Source organism: Gambusia affinis, linkage group LG22, assembly GCF_019740435.1.
Source record: "Gambusia affinis linkage group LG22, SWU_Gaff_1.0, whole genome shotgun sequence".
Classification (NCBI taxonomy): Eukaryota; Metazoa; Chordata; class Actinopteri; order Cyprinodontiformes; family Poeciliidae; genus Gambusia; species Gambusia affinis.
In genome coordinates, this window is record NC_057889.1 from 1,690,908 (window position 1) to 1,706,640 (window position 15,733).

The window sequence follows — 15,733 nt, forward strand, 5'->3', positions numbered from 1 at the left end:
TATCTTGTTAGGTCAGTCTTACACACACCCAACAAATAAAGTGTTATCAAATTTTTATACTTAAAATTTTCACTGGTTCTCCATATATATTCATAAATATCAATGGAGACTTATTCCCCCTTTGTGGATTAATTTTTTAAATGTTGAAATTTATGCTTTATGACCTACCTTATCAATTGTGTTTGTTAAATCTGGACATTTGTTCATGACAAAGTAATTAGTAAAGAATGTCTATTTTGTTTTTGCTTAAGGGAAAACAAAATGTCACTTTTTAAAAACTTCAACTAATCCTCATATTTTACTTCCTGTCTTTTCTCTTCTCTCCTCCCACTTTCTGAATATTAACCAATGAGTGATCAGTAAATCCCTCATGCTCTACATCACTTCCTTTCATAAAATAAGTTCTTTAAAATAAAACCAAATATGCAAAAAAGCTTTTATTTGCACTAAAAAGGAAGCAAACAACATATTTACAGAGTAAAAGCTTCTTCTCTCAAACAGCTTTTAGAATTATTTATAATGGATTAAAAAAATAAAACACACTGAATCCAACACAGTTCAAAATTAATACTCATATGCAGAAAACTCCATGCAAAATATACTTTTGTACTGGCTAATGATTAAAATGAAGCTTTTTTAATGAACCATCCTGGATGTGATGAAGCTCAGTGGAGAGCGGCGGCAGCAGAACGTTCTCCATCATTTTCAAAGCTCACTGAGTCGTCATCAACAGAAAAACGAACCTGAGAGAAAAAACAAGCAGAGATTAACTGGATAAAACAGTTACAGAAACAAAAACAACATCTAAACATACATTTATTACTCATAAAATATAACAGTTTTACAACATTATAGTTCAATGAAAGTTGATTTTCTTCTAAGACGTTTCAAGGTAAAGACTAAAAAGGGAAAAAGATAAAAATCAATACTGTTGACATAATGTTTGTCATTTATAATCTATATATAAAATGTCTATGAATGTATTTTTCATGATTGTTTCTCTTACATTAACGTCTTTCTGAGGCTTTTTTCTTCCTGCAGTGAAAAACAGAATAAAGTGATTAAAGTAAGAAGTGTGTAAATTGTCTCCATTGTAGCTGAGTTTCCTCACCTCTGGTTCTGATGATACCAACAGTGATTCCAACCATCAGGATCAGTCCTGTGATCTTCAGAGTCAACATGATGAAGCTCAGAGGAGACGAGGCGGGGGGGCCTGAGGAGGAGACGGAGCAACAACCTGATGGGATCATTTTCATCTGATTTAGGAAGAAAATAGTTTGAACATGATGGTGGACTGAACATCAATCTGAGTGTCTGTGATTCTGGATCCACATTTAGAACCAAGGAGAACCTGAACCACCATCATGGAGAAGAAAACTGGAGATCTACATAAAAACTGTGGTGTGAAAAGTCAAAGTGTCCAAAAATAATGACATTAAATTAGAAATCAATTGTTTGATCATAAGATTCAAAATAAATCAATGAGATATTTACACAGAAGGGAATGTTTAATGTTTTCATTGCAACATTTTAACTTATTTATAAAAATATGACATCATACCTTCAGATCCATAGTGAGCTTCTATCTTCACTTTGTTTCCTTCAACAAACTGGCAGGTGAATCTTCTTCTGCTCTGAAGATTCACAGTCAGACTAGAAACACAAACAAACTGTCCTCCATATTTATATTCATCACCTTCACCAGTCAGTTCACTTCCTGTCTCGTTCAACCAGAGGAAACTTTTATCTGGACATGAACCTGATAAAATGGATCTCAACAGAGAACAGAATAATGTGATCTCTTCATTCTTTGTTGGATCAACATCTGGAACAGATGAAGAGACTGAAAGAAAACAAGAAATTCACATTTCATTACCAAGACTTTTCATAAAGAAAATATTTTATATTTATGGTAACAATCAGCAGCTTTTCTATGGAAACATTGCAGACAAACATTTAGAGATAAAATACTAAAATGAGCCATTGGAAATATAATTAAATATAATTAAATTATTTTCCCCACTGCAACATAAATAACATCATAAAGAGAGAAATGAACAGATTTCAGTCTCTAAAATCAGACAGATCCAGTTCCAGTCCTGACAAAAACACATCAAGATCTAAACTGTCAGATCTATAAAAGACTGAAATCAGCAGGTAGAGTCATTAGTTTAGATTACTTACTGATCATCATGTTTAGATACACATCTGTATTATATCCACAGCTGTAACGTCCAACATCTTCAGCTGTGATGTTGTTGATGATCAGAGAACATTTTCTGTCCAAACTCATCCTGGCAGAACGAGGTGAACTCTGAACCATTCCTCTATGAACTTCCTGTTTCCTGTTCATGATTTTATTTTTCTGATAAATCCAGTCAACAGAGGAGCATGAGTCGGATGATGAAGGTCTGTTACAGGGCAGAACAGCTTCATCTCCTCTGTGGTAGAGATGGACTGATTCTGGTGGGAAAACTCCTGAGAAAGAGAGAAATGTTTTACTCTACATTTAGGTATTAATTATATAATAATAATAATAATAATAATAATAATAATAATAATAATAATAATAATAATAATAATAATAATAATAATGTCTCTGTGTTGTTCTACCTATTATCGGTTTCACTGAATGCACTGTTTAAAGAAAAAGAAAAAAAAGTACATATTTTACAATATTTTCATAAAGGAATTTATCAGCATTCAACAACTGAGACCAGAGATTTTTGTCTTCAAAATGCACAAACAAAAATATATTTATTTACAGTTTGATTATTTCGTGTCCTATTGAACCACTAGCCATATTTTTTGTCAGGTTTGAAAAAGACGACAAAGGAATTACAAAAAGGGGAAAAAAACTAGAAAAATAATTACAACTCAAAACAAAATTGTTTAAATTCTCACGAATATTTATGCTGATTGAGCCAAAAGTAAAGGAAAAGACCCAAAACTGAAGTACTTCAGTATTCGGTCTTTGCTGACTACATAACTCTGTTATGAACATAAATCTCACTTAGTACCACTGTGTGTAAAACACTAGCTTTAATTCTGTAGAGATAAATTTTATCCTCTTTCTTTCATTTCAATGATTTAAACTACAGCAGATAATAAAAAAAATGTTTTCAATCTTATTTATCAGGCATGAAAAATAAATTAAACAGTTTTATTTTAGTTGGAAAACTAGTTTAGACTTTTAAGCAGAATATTGATTCCTAATATCTGCAGTTTATGTAATTTCCTCAGTAAATAAAAAGTGTCACACCTTTCATCTCACTTGTGTAGTGACCTTCAACCTTCACTATGTTTCCTTCAACAAACTGGCAGGTGTAGTTTCTGTTTTTGTCGCTCTGATCCTTCACAGTTAGAGAGGAAACACAGATTTTCGGTCCTCTTAACTCCAACCAAACACCTTCAGTGAGTTCAGTTCCTGTTTCATCCAACCAGCGGAAACTGTTCTCTGGACAAAGATGCAACCCATTGTGTCTCCACAGAGAACACTCTAATGCGAAATCCTCGTTTGTTGAAAGGACCTTTGAAACTGAAAGAAAAATAAAAACTGTTGTCTCAGTCTGAAAGATGTTAAAGTAACTTTCTCTAAAGTGAGAATCTTAACAAAGGGTTAAACTTCTCAGGCTGCAGACAGTAGAATATAAAATAATAACAATGCAACATTTTGATAAAACTTTAGATTTTGTCTTCTTGTCTCTTGATGACTGATCTGATCTAATATTTCAGATCTCAGCAGGTTTTCATCAGCATGATGGAAAAAAACAAGAAATCTTTAAAATAAATGATTCAGTAGTTTAAGCAAACACTGAACCATCATAAGAGACAAGCTGATTAAATCTAAACATCCTCTGCAGCCACACAACGTTCACTCTGATGAGCCGACTTCCTGATGGAAGCTGGAGCTCAAACAGGAAGTAGCAGAAACCCAACAGATACGGGGCAGACTATTTTTATTAAACTGCATTTTGAGTTTCATTAGTAGGAAAACAAAATGTTTAACAAATAAACTAATGTCTTCAATATAATATAATGACTACAAAGTTAGACCAGGTGTGTGGACTGATGGGTAATGTTTACTTGAATCTAAATAAATGATTGTTTCTCTGACTGAACAACATCTGAACTTCTGACTGCATCAGGTCACTGAGAGGTTCCCTCATGTTAAAGTCCAAAGAAGTTCAAGGTTTCAGAGAAAAAGGAAATCAGAACTGATGATGTCAGAAACATCTGTCCAACATTTCACCAAGTTGATCAGAAGGAAACAGTCTGAGTGTTAAAACATTCAGGTTTTCATACTTACTGGTTAAAACATTCAGATGGACTAAACCATCTATGGCGTTATCAGAACCAGGTTTACAGATGTAGAGTCCAGCATCTTGAGGATCGATGTCATTGATGATCAGAGAGCAGTTACTGTCCACATTAAACTTCTCATATTGAGGTGAACTCTGAATAACTCTTCCTTTGAAAACCTTCTGCTGAGTATCTGTATTTTTACCCATGTTGTAAAACCAGTTAACACTGGAGCATTGGTAATCTGATGAAGGACTGTTACAAGGTAGAACAACATTTTCTCCTTCTCTGTGATAGTGATCAAGTTCTTCTCCTCTGGATCCTGACAGAAACAAAGACATTAATGTTTTACAGATTTCATCATTCACAAAAACTGTGAAGGCCTGTACTCTTTTATAACAATCTTTTTTATTTTCAGTCTCTTAAAAATCTAAGATATTTTTATAGCAACATAAATTAACGTTTTAATCTGTCAGATTACAAGTTTGAGTTGACAAAAGACAAATGTTAAATCCAATTTTTTAACATCTTTTTATATACTTAGTAAAAACTTGATTAACTAATAGACAGTTATAACTAACCTCTAAATATTAATTGTCATATTTCCATATAATACAACAGTAAACCAAAGAAAACGGATCTTTACCTTCAAACTGAAGCACAACGACCAGAACCAGAACCAGAACCAACATCTCCTGTCCGTCTATCAGCTGCTGAACTGACAGAATTTTCTCTGCTGCTGATCTGAAAATACTGATCATATTTCCTCGTTGCACAGTATGCTGTCATTTTGCTCTTATCACACTTTCTAGTGAGTGACAGAAAACCGCAGAATGAAGCAAACAGTTACCGAACTTCAGTTAGAAATGAACAGATGAACTACATTTAACTCACTTTGTAACACTGAGATGTTTTACAAGAAGAATCTGCAGGTAAAGAACAGCAGACTAAGATTTTGTTTCCTCTTTTTAACTGTATATATTTTGTATAACTTGTCCTAATTTCCATTGCCTGAGCAGTCAGAGATAACTTGTCACGCTCAGCAACGGGCTGCGGTTAGTCCACCGACACCAGCAGACAGAGCAGATAAACCCAGTCAGAACAGAACCCAAACAGGACCAACTGGATCCTTACAGCAGAAAATAAAAATACTTTAGAATAAAAATGCTTACTACTTATACTACAAATCCCAGAATGCTCTGCTGGCGAGTTAGTGTCCATCAGAACCCAACAGCCCCCTCTACTGCTGGCAGTTAATTTTGATCTGATGCTACAACCAGTCAGACCAGTAGAAGAAGAAATGCCAGCTGTCTGGACCAGAGTCCATCAGAACAGATCAGAGAATCAAACTGAGCTTCATTGATTGTTTCCTTTATGAACTTTTTCGATACTTTAACATCTGGACATTGATTAAATTATTATCATTATTAAAGGTGAAATAGTTTTGATTTGGTTTAAGAAATGAATACAACAGACAGTTTTGGTCATTTGACGTGTCATTTAAAGGTAATTTTGAAGTTTATTTGAAACTGATCTGCATCAAAGTGAGATTATTGAGTCTTCTGCATCTGATTGGCTGTTCAGTAGCGTTATGGCGTGTATAAAACACTGATACAGCAACTTAGTGCTGTGTCACGAGTCTCTGTTATCTGATCAAGTAAAAACAGATCAGAAGAATATCAACACAACACCATGTAGCCTCCTACTCCTATTGAAGTAGTTCAGTTCAGAGTTCACTAAAACCTCTAAACTCAACATAAAACACAATTAATAAATGTGTCGTACAACTACTTTATATACTTTAATTATCTTGATTCTACCTCACTTCATGTTATCAGTGCAGCAGCTCCTTAATGTTGTCAACACTGTTATGACTGTGATCAATAAACAGATTGAACTTCAGTGCTGAAGATTTATCATGTAACACACATTGGCTCATTTCAAAGTCAAAATATTAATTTAGGAGCAACCAAACATTGGACAGGTTTAAAGATTAGAGTCTTTAAATGTGCATAAATATACAACATAATCTTTAGGTTATAATGAAGCCTAGGCGTAAATTCAAGCTGGAAGACTCTTTTAGCCCCACCTGCATCATCCAGCCGGAACTTCCGGCTCATCACCGTTGATTGCTCAACGCCGGACCAAGACTCGTTACGTCCAATCACCGTCCAAGCCCCAGCTGATAAGGACCGCCATCCATGGCGTCGTGCGCTTTCCAGCTGAGCTCAACCTGTTCAGCCGCATGCCTCAGATCTCAGTCAGCTATCTCACCAGATCCTTTCTTTGCGATCGCTCGCCCTTCCACTAGTGATGGGCAAATGAAGCCTCATGAAGCAATGAAGCTTCCGGCCCATTGCTTTGCCCAAAAGTTCATTACTCGATGCTTCATTCATTTCTCACTAGTGACACCTGCTGGTGAAGCTGTGACAGCCTGTCACTCAGACAGACATATTTAAAAACAATTAGTAAATGCAATATTGTCACAAAGTTTTTGTCAAACTCACGTTTAGTAACAGGAGAGTCAATTAAATCCTATTTAACTAATCGTTTTTAGTTATTAAAATTATTTGTTGCCAATCCTAATGGCTGTTTTCTTCTGTCATTGACTGATTTAACAGTAGACATTTGTTTTGGTGTACTCGGAGTGCAGTGCTTGTTGGGGCAGACAGTTTTCTTCGAGTTTTGATTTGCCTCCTGAAAAACTTTCTATTGGCTCTCTGATCTGATCCCTTATATTTTTACTCATAAGCCAGAATTTTACTCATCCAACAGCTTTAAGTCTGTTTCTGCTGTGCAAGACTGATATATTTTTGCAGAACAAAGAAATAGTGGAAATTTCAAGAAGGTGAAAATTTTAGAGGTGAAGGGTTTAATTATTGTTATTTAAGAATCTTGTGAGTGAATCATCTCAAGTATTCCCAGATGTCAGATTTTTTCTTCTTGCTGGCTCCTTTTCAATCAAGTTTATTTGTGTAGCACATTTCAGCAACGATGCAGTGTCAAAATGTTTTACTTAATAAAAACACATAAATATAAAGTCATAAAATATGCCACAATAAACCATTGAGAAAACTGGTAACAAACATAACACTTTGATGAGTGTCATAATCAAAATCATTAATACACATGAACTATAAAAGGTTCCTTTTATTTCGGCCACTTATGAAGACAAATACTCCACTTATATGGCAAGCCGTTTTAACATAAATTCGGTTTTGCCGCCCTTACATTCCAGATATCTCAAATTGTATTATGACTAGACGTTTTAGCGATTTAAGATATCTCTAATTATATTTTGACTAGTCAAAATACCTATTTGAGATATCTCTAATTACATTCTGACTAGTCGAAATGACGTCAGATTTACCATTCAGTTGTATGGAGACTTCAATTCAAGATATCTACAATGAATTACTGACTATCTGAAATACACATTTCAGATATCTACAATTAAATTACGACTAGTCATAAAGTAAATTAAAGATATCTCAATTTTAGTTTTGACTAGTCATAATTCTAATTAAAGATATCTCAAATTACACCATAATTCAAGATATCTTAAATGTATTTTTGGATAGGAGAAATGTAGTTTTGACTAGTGAAAACTAAATTATAGATATCTTAAATGCAAATAATGACTAGACAAAACTAAATTTAAGATATCTTGAATTGTAATTTTGACTAGTCAAAATTCCTTTTAAGATATCTCTAAATGAATTTGAGATATCTTGAATTATTCAGCTTTTCCATTTAAGATATCTTAAATTGACATTCTGACTAGTCAAAATGACATTACTGATATCTTGAATTAGCATTCTGTCTAGTCAAAACGTCACAGATTTACGTAACATTTTGGCGGATATTCTAAGGCATTCTAGCCTTCGGCTACTTGATTATGCTATTCAGTGGTCCACAGTGTCAGATCAGTCCAGCTCAAATGTTCGTGTTTTTAACAATATTCAGCGCTGCAACTCGAGCTTGACATGAATTAAGAAATACATGTTGCAGAGAATAATTTATTCTTTGCAACAAGAAGACTTTTTCGACGTCAAGTGCAGAGAAGTCAAGGTAAGTGGATGTTCAGTTATCGGTTCATATAACTGTAGCTTTCCAAGCTACGTTAGCTTCGTGCTAGTGGAATAATTAAATATTTATAGGGAAAATTTAAGTAGCCTATTTAGTTAGCACTGGAGTTGCCATCCGCCCTATAAAATATGGAATTGTCTACAAGATACGGAATAGTCCGGTATTTTGGCAAATAAATTTTACGTCCCGAAGCGATATGGAAAGCGATTTGTAGTGTATATGATTTGTTCCTATCTCGCACACCAGCAGCGGGCGAGAGGCGGGGTACACCTGGACAGGTAGCCAGTCCATAGCAGTCTGTTCATTAGGATAAATGAAATTATTGGCTTTCATATTTTAATTTCACAATTTTTATAATCTACATGAGAAGCCACAATGGGCGTTTCTTCTTGAAACTTATGAAAGGTGGCAACCCCAGTTACACACTCCATGTTATAGAATATCAGTTAGCATCTATGATGGATCAATAGTGTGATTCTGTTGTGTTCATTGCAGCTCGGCTGCTTGCTTTTAACATGGGTTTAATTCACCACTTCATGATAATTTTACTCTTTCACCAGAGTCATCTGGCGGGCTGATGAGTTTAAACTTAAATGGCTTTGTGTTCTTTGTTATTGTGTTTAACATTGCTTTGTCACTGTTGATTATTCAGGCCTGTGCATGAGGGGACAGAAACCAGGAGCTCCAAAATTAACCTGAATTGGAGCTTGTCTGAACTGAACAACTTTGTGTGTCAAAGCTACCCACACATCAGCCTAAATCTGGTTGGCTTTGAACTGGCAAGAGCTGGAAAAGGACGAAAGGTAAAAAAAAAAAATTACAAGTGAATTCTGTAAGGGAGCTGAAGGAAAAGGTTGGCAAAAGCAGATCCTACATTTTGCCACGAGCAGATGTGTCACACGTATGATTGTTTTTTACACAAAAATAATTTTATGTAGTGTGGTACATCCAAAGTAATATCTTCCACTATAATTTGAAATGTCTTGGCCATGTCTAGGAAACCTGTCAACCTCAGCAATGTCCAGGAGTTTGTTTGCAGAACCCTCAACTGCACCAGAAGTACAGGACGTCTCTCCAGAGGTTGAGAGAGTGCCAACAGACAACATTTGGAGGAAGAGCAGGTCATTAATTTAAAAAACAATATATGCATTTTTGTTTTATAACTTATTTCTGATGTTGACTTTAACAATCTCTGTGCTGTACACTTCTAGATTGGCGATCTCTGTGGTCCCAGCAAGACGAAGAGTATGAAGAGTCTTTTTTAGCAGACCAAGAAAATGTGAGTTAACATTTTAGTTATCATAATTTGTTGTCGTTGCTACTCACATTTTAGTTTAGCTTTAGTTCTCATGTTTTAGGCAATTGAAAGAACCATCAAGTGACCGACTTATCACCACTGTCCAAGAACAAGTAATCATAGTTTGAGTGTAAAGGCAAACTTTTTAAATGACTAGTGACACCAAAAACTGTTAAATTACTAGAAAAGTCTCTTTCCTGTAATGTCGTTTTGTTAAGCTGCCATAACAAATTGTCTGTCTTTTACCAGTGAATATACAGTATATTGGGTAATTTGTTGCATAAATGCATACTTTTACATACTATTTACAATGATCATGCTTAGTCATGGTTTGTCTTCAAAATGTTTTGATTTATATTTACTTACAAGAAATGCAATGTCATCACCAATATAACAAGTTTGAGGAGGAACAAGGACAGACATTTGACACATTTTTCTTCCATGTCTTTAAGAGTACACACTGGATACTTTATTACAAAGGTCATAATTTCAACATTTTGTCTTTCAGAAGGAGAATTGCAGTCCCATTACCCTTGGAATGATACTGGAGTTTGCTTCTGGAGCATCCACGGTACCTCCACTGGGCTTTCCCCATCGTCCACAAATTGAATTCCTCCATGAGGCTAACAGAGTCTTCCCAGAAGCAAATACTTGCCTGATAGTACTCTGCCTTCCTGTACACCCAGACTATGAGTCTTTCACAAAGTACATGACAGACGGGGTGCTGCAGGGACCTACCTTTGGTGTTGCATAATCAGCTAATAACTGTAATAAGCATTTCTTTTAAAATAGAGTTGGAATGTTTTGAAAAGTTAAGTATTTTAAAGCAAGTTATAGTAAAGGTAATGTAATGGCCGAAATATTGGAATGTAAATACAATATTGGCTTCTCTTGTTTTTTGCAAAGAATAGGAGTCTTTTTAACCACTTTTTGGTTTCACAATTTAAAGGTGTACATTTAAGCCACACTGCAAATCAAAAGGTCTCTGGTAATGAACACTGCTCAATTGCTCTCCAGAATGTGTAATTAATTTGTCATATCTTTAAACACCTTAACATTTATAATTAAATCTGAAAGGTTACCTACTCATGTCAATTCCGAGTTTTATTTGTAGTAATTGTATCTTTAGAACAATGCATTTGATCAAATGTTCTGTGACATGTATTTAAATCAATAAAGCATTTGCAGTTTCTGCACAACAGGCCTGGTATTTCTCCTTCAGATCTGAAATATGATTGACTGCAAGATTAAATGACTGAGGTCGGTGCCGACTGAGCCTGGTTCGAGGTGGTTCTACAACTACGCTAGGAACCTCTTCAGCATCAGTGGTTGGTAGTGGCCAAAGGCCATGCTGTTGCAGAGTCTCTGATTAGCTGGAAGTTTCACCAAACACGTTGTTAGTTGCTGTGCTGTTTGCCAACATCCGTTCAGTGCAGATTTCTGTTGGTGTTTTATTGTTTTCTGTATGCAAGGAATGGTGGTTCCATGACTTTCTGAATTGTTCCAGTCGGCTTTGACTCTCAGGAAGAAAAACTATGTGAAGAGAAAGTTTGTGCACATCATTGCTGGGATCCAAGAGGGCTGAATCTTTAAGATTATAAAATGTGCTATAAAATGGTTCCAGAACATGTAAAACCACATCCCTCCAAAGACGCTCAACTCTGATTATGGATGGATTCCCCAGTTAGATGACTCCGACGTTCATCACCAGTGCCACATTCTCTCCACTATGGTCTGACCTCACTCTAGAAGGTAAACCATAGAGGCCTGTTGCCTTGAGAAAATGAAATAGCACTGTTGAGATGTGATTGTCTGTGCTGCAGTTCAAGTAGGTAACTAAGCGAGAACATCCATTGATGCCACCATGGACCACAAAGCCCCACCTTGGGCCAAAAGAAAGTCGATCTGCTCTTTTATAATATGAATAACTGGTCTACCTCGACCACCTAAAATAGAATCATATTTTAAAATCGAATCATATTTTAGGTGGTCTTAGCATAATGTTTACTTTATACATCTGTTTTTTTCTGTTTGTCTATATCTGTCTATCCTCTGCAAGTTTCCCTGTATCTCCTAAAGGTGACACTATGCATTTCACACTGTGTATAAATTTATTTTGATATACATAATTTCCTGTTACAAATGCATGAACACAAAGCTTTCAACTTTTATAGACGCTGGAAAGCAACTTAAAGTGTGAATCAGACATGAACCGGGGTGCGCTTTTATTTTCAGAGGAGCTAAAGGATGGGTGTAGTGCCGTGTAGTATGTCAAAATCAAGAGCTGGCTGGCTTTACTATAATTTCCGAAAAGGCATGCAGCTTTACCACAGTATAAAAACTACATCTGGTTATTACTTGAACTGGCCCGGGCTGCGGAATATTAATATCAATACAATAAAATCGCGCTCTCCGCATATCCCATACTGAAGAGCTCTTTCTATATTGTGGCATTTTCTTACAATTTTGTCCAAAACTGCCAGCGCCATTGAATTTGTTCAGGCAATTGTTTGGACAGCTCAGTACAGCCAAAGAGGGGCTTACACGCAATCTCTTAATTCAGATATCTAAAATTGTAATTCTGACTAGTCATAATTACGTTCGAGATATCTTAAATTATAATTACGGATGTGTGACCCTTCTAATGACGAATCCGATGACGTCATATGAGATATCTTGAAAGGAATTTTGACTAGTCAAAATGAAATTGAAGATATCTTGAATTATTATTCTTCCTAGTCAGAATGTAAATACAGATATCTTAAATTACCATTCCGGATAGTCAAAATGTAGTTTTGTCTAGTCAAAATGCAATTTTAGATATCTAGAATGTAATTACGGATAGTCAGACGAAACCGAATTTATGTTAAAACGGCTTGCCATACACTCATGCGATCAAGCAGCGACTCATCACGCTTTTATTTTGAAAACCGACACGCAAAAATGAAGCAGTCACGTGACCCATGCAATGCGAGGCCTCGTTTATTGCCAGTCACGTGGTTTTCAGCAAGACGACACAAGCCTCGAAGCGGGGCTTCATTGACACGCCCCCTCATTACTCGGTACAAGCCTCGAAGCCTGGCTTCAGATAGACCATCACTACCTTCCACCGCTAATGTCCACCATTAAAGACGATTAGCCGCGTGCTCGGCCGCTTCTCTCCCTCAGACGCTCCCCAGATGAAAAAAAGACTTCCTGCCCCGCCCGCATTCATTCCAAGCAGCTTCTCCCGCCGCTCTCTTGCCTGACTGGGATCCACCGTTCCTCGCTCCTGCGCTACCCACTCCATGGTCTGTCTTTGGCAAGCGGTAACATAATCCCACTGTCTTCATCTGGGCCGTCTTTCTCCGACTCAGACCCTGGCCGGCCGCCAAGGTCTCGCCGCACCGATGTCTGTCGCCCTCCCAGCTGGTCGTCCAATCATCTCTCCACCGCCGATTACCAAATCACCTTTCCATCAGTCCCGTTCTGGTCCAGCTACACAAACAGCTTCACTCACTTCCGCCTAGCCGCTGTCTGCCCGGTCATCAGCTCCTCCTGTCGGATTTTCCACGCCACGCCCGCCTCGGGCTTTCGGGGTAAGACGTAGCCTCACATGTCTCATTCATGTTTAGCAATGCTAGGAAAGTAGAACCTTATCTTAGTCCATCCCCTTTCCGAACATGCAGGCCTATTAGCACGCGCCACCCAGGCTGCGTTTTAAATGCTTAAGAGCTTTCAACTGAATGAATGCATAAATAAATGAAAAATAGTAGCATCCCTCCCAGCGGTGACCCAAAGTAGATCACCGACCTCTTTTCTACAGCGTCTCGCACCCAGTAGCAGCTTCTGTCATTCACCTTTATCAAGCCCCATATATTACTCCTTAAACTTTATCATGTCCGCACCGCACTTCCGCCAGTATGTTTGTATTCCCACTGAGGGTTTTTCATCCATGGAAAAAACGGCAGATGCATACCCAGCTACGTAGTCCAGTTCATGGGTCGTCATGGTTATCGTATTCATTTCTCTGATTCAACATGTGCGTCGTCTCTCTCCTCTTGATTAGCCCAGGAGCATCTCCTTCCCCGAATACCTCCTATGCATTTAATGCTACCTGCGTTTCAGGTCCCTGTCAGGTTCTTGTCCTCTGTTCGTAGTCACTAATTATGCATTCTTGGTCCATTCGTCACCCTGCTGCTACCCACGTTGAGCCCTGGTTTCCACTCAGCATTGCTGCCTGGGATCGTGTTGGATTATCATACTGTTATTCATCTTTAAATAAAATCATTTTCACTGCTACTTGGTTCCATCTGCCTGCCTCATCAACCACCTCTGCAGTTCATGGCAGCCGACTGGTTAAAGAGAGGCGACCGTATTGACTCGAGCAGTAAAGTACATCTCCTGCCTAATTGTGCCCCCAGTCCCAGTAGTTAACCGACATGTGCCATAGAACGTGAAGCTGGCTAATAATCCCCCCAGGTCACACCGGTCAAGTCAGCTCCGTGCTTTCACCTATTGGTAACCAAATCATTATGCCAGGGCTATCATCCCATCCTCATTTCTCATCAAATTCAGTTGGTGTCCCGTTCACTACCCATCTAAGGTAACTTTACATAGAAGGGGATATAGCGTCAATTTAAAAAAAAAAGGATAAGCGTTTGGCGTTTGACCTCCAGTAATTTTCCCCGTTTTTTCACGCAAAGGCTGATTGCTGTTTCATCCCAGATGTGCAATACCAAGTAAACTAAAAGACCTCAGTGATGTGGCGGCGGTTTCTCGCCAGACCTTTAACACCTATTTTAAGACCTATTTTCTTAGCTTAAGTTTAAGAATTGTCTAAGTCGTTTCTGGTTATATCCTTGTTCTCAGAAGTTTACCTGCTTCCCCGCCAGGCCCGGCGGGATGGATAATGCATCAGCTGTAATTGCACGCGTCTCTTTAAGATACTCTAGTATCGCTAATGACGTCACAACTATGTGCCACTGCTTGTGAGAAAAGTGCTACAGATCGACACATGAACCGAGACGGGCATGTTTGCTCCCTAACTTTTTTTTTCTAATGTTACAGGTTGTTTGGATTCTGCTCATTGTCATGTCTGATATTTAGCAGCCGTTCAACTGGGCTTCGTAAGGTTGGTTAAGAGAGCATTTATTAAAGGACAACACCGTAGAATTTCCAGAATTAGTGTGGTTGAGAGTTTTGGTTTGTCCTGATGAGTCTGCGCCTTCTCCCTTCCTTTAAACACAACCCAAGAGTTTCGTTGAGCTCCGAAGGGTATTGCCTGCCCAGAGTCAGCAGCGCCCCTCCACACCCTTTGAACCGGAACCTGTCAGTTTCCATCTTAGAACGGCCATTTTCTGTTATTCTTATATTGATTTGGTACTATAGGGGCTCCCGCACTGCACAAAGCTATGTCTCCATCACGTTCAGCTGACTAATCTGTTAAAACGTGTACCTGAGCTGCCCCAAACGCAACTCGAACGCGAGACGCTTGCTGGGTCACCTCATCCAGCAGTGAAGGAGATCGCCCCTGCTACGCAGAGCGGCGTACCTGCATAATCATGCCAGCAACACAGAACTTCGCTGTGTTTTCCCCCAAAGTAACTGACTGAGTAGAGTAATGCTGTCGGCTGCAGGTAACGTCAGCTAAAAGATGCCCAGCTAATTTACAGCACCTTAAGTCTGTTAATAAGAAACCCGTGGTTACTGAGTCGCTGCCTACATTCAGCTTGATAGATTCATTTTTGCCCCCTGAGTAAGTCTATGCCCCCGGGAACTTGCTATATCCGGGGCTGTTCATCACCAACAGCGAACTGTCCCATATTTTTACATTTCAAGCTCATGTCCCATCTAGCACTTCTAGGCTTAATCTCTCATCCAAGTTTGTCCAAATTCGCACGCCATCATTTCCCAGGCCATCCAGTCACTCTAAGTTTATGCTGCCTATCTGTTAACTTCCCAGGTTTCATGCTTAAGCGCATTCGTTCCAGTCCCGCTTCTGAGGCATTGCTATAAAGCACCTGCAAGCCATCATTACAGGTCTGTCAGCCAAACTACCAGTAC

The 15,733-nt window shown here is 38.0% G+C and overlaps 1 protein-coding gene and 1 long non-coding RNA gene across 2 annotated transcripts; one reads left to right on the forward strand and one right to left on the reverse strand.

The window, feature by feature from the left end:
- Window positions 1-483: 483 nt before the first annotated feature.
- Window positions 484-2,390, reverse strand: LOC122825669. Its single transcript, XM_044107174.1, has 5 exons — window positions 2,185-2,390; window positions 1,562-1,843; window positions 1,112-1,213; window positions 1,007-1,035; window positions 484-743 (listed from the first exon to the last, which is right to left on the reverse strand). The coding sequence occupies exons 1-5, from the start codon at window positions 2,351-2,353 to the stop codon at window positions 666-668; spliced, it is 660 nt and encodes a 219-aa protein (XP_043963109.1). The 5' UTR covers window positions 2,354-2,390; the 3' UTR covers window positions 484-665.
- A 6,341-nt stretch (window positions 2,391-8,731) lies between these two features.
- On the forward strand, window positions 8,732-10,898 carry LOC122825673. The gene is made up of 4 exons (XR_006369694.1): window positions 8,732-9,194; window positions 9,389-9,512; window positions 9,603-9,670; window positions 10,197-10,898. It is a non-coding gene; the product is annotated as an uncharacterized LOC122825673 (long non-coding RNA).
- Window positions 10,899-15,733: the final 4,835 nt, after the last annotated feature.

Coding starts and splice junctions, on each gene's coding strand:
- LOC122825669 (XM_044107174.1), bottom strand. CDS start 2,353: ATGAACAGGAAACAGGAAGTTCATAGAGGAATGGTTCAGAGTTCACCT. Junction 1,214..1,561: donor AGCTCACTATGGATCTGAAG/GTATGATGTCAT, acceptor TCTCCTCCTCAG/GCCCCCCCGCCTCGTCTCCT. Junction 744..1,006: donor AGCCTCAGAAAGACGTTAAT/GTAAGAGAAACA, acceptor TTTTTCTCTCAG/GTTCGTTTTTCTGTTGATGA.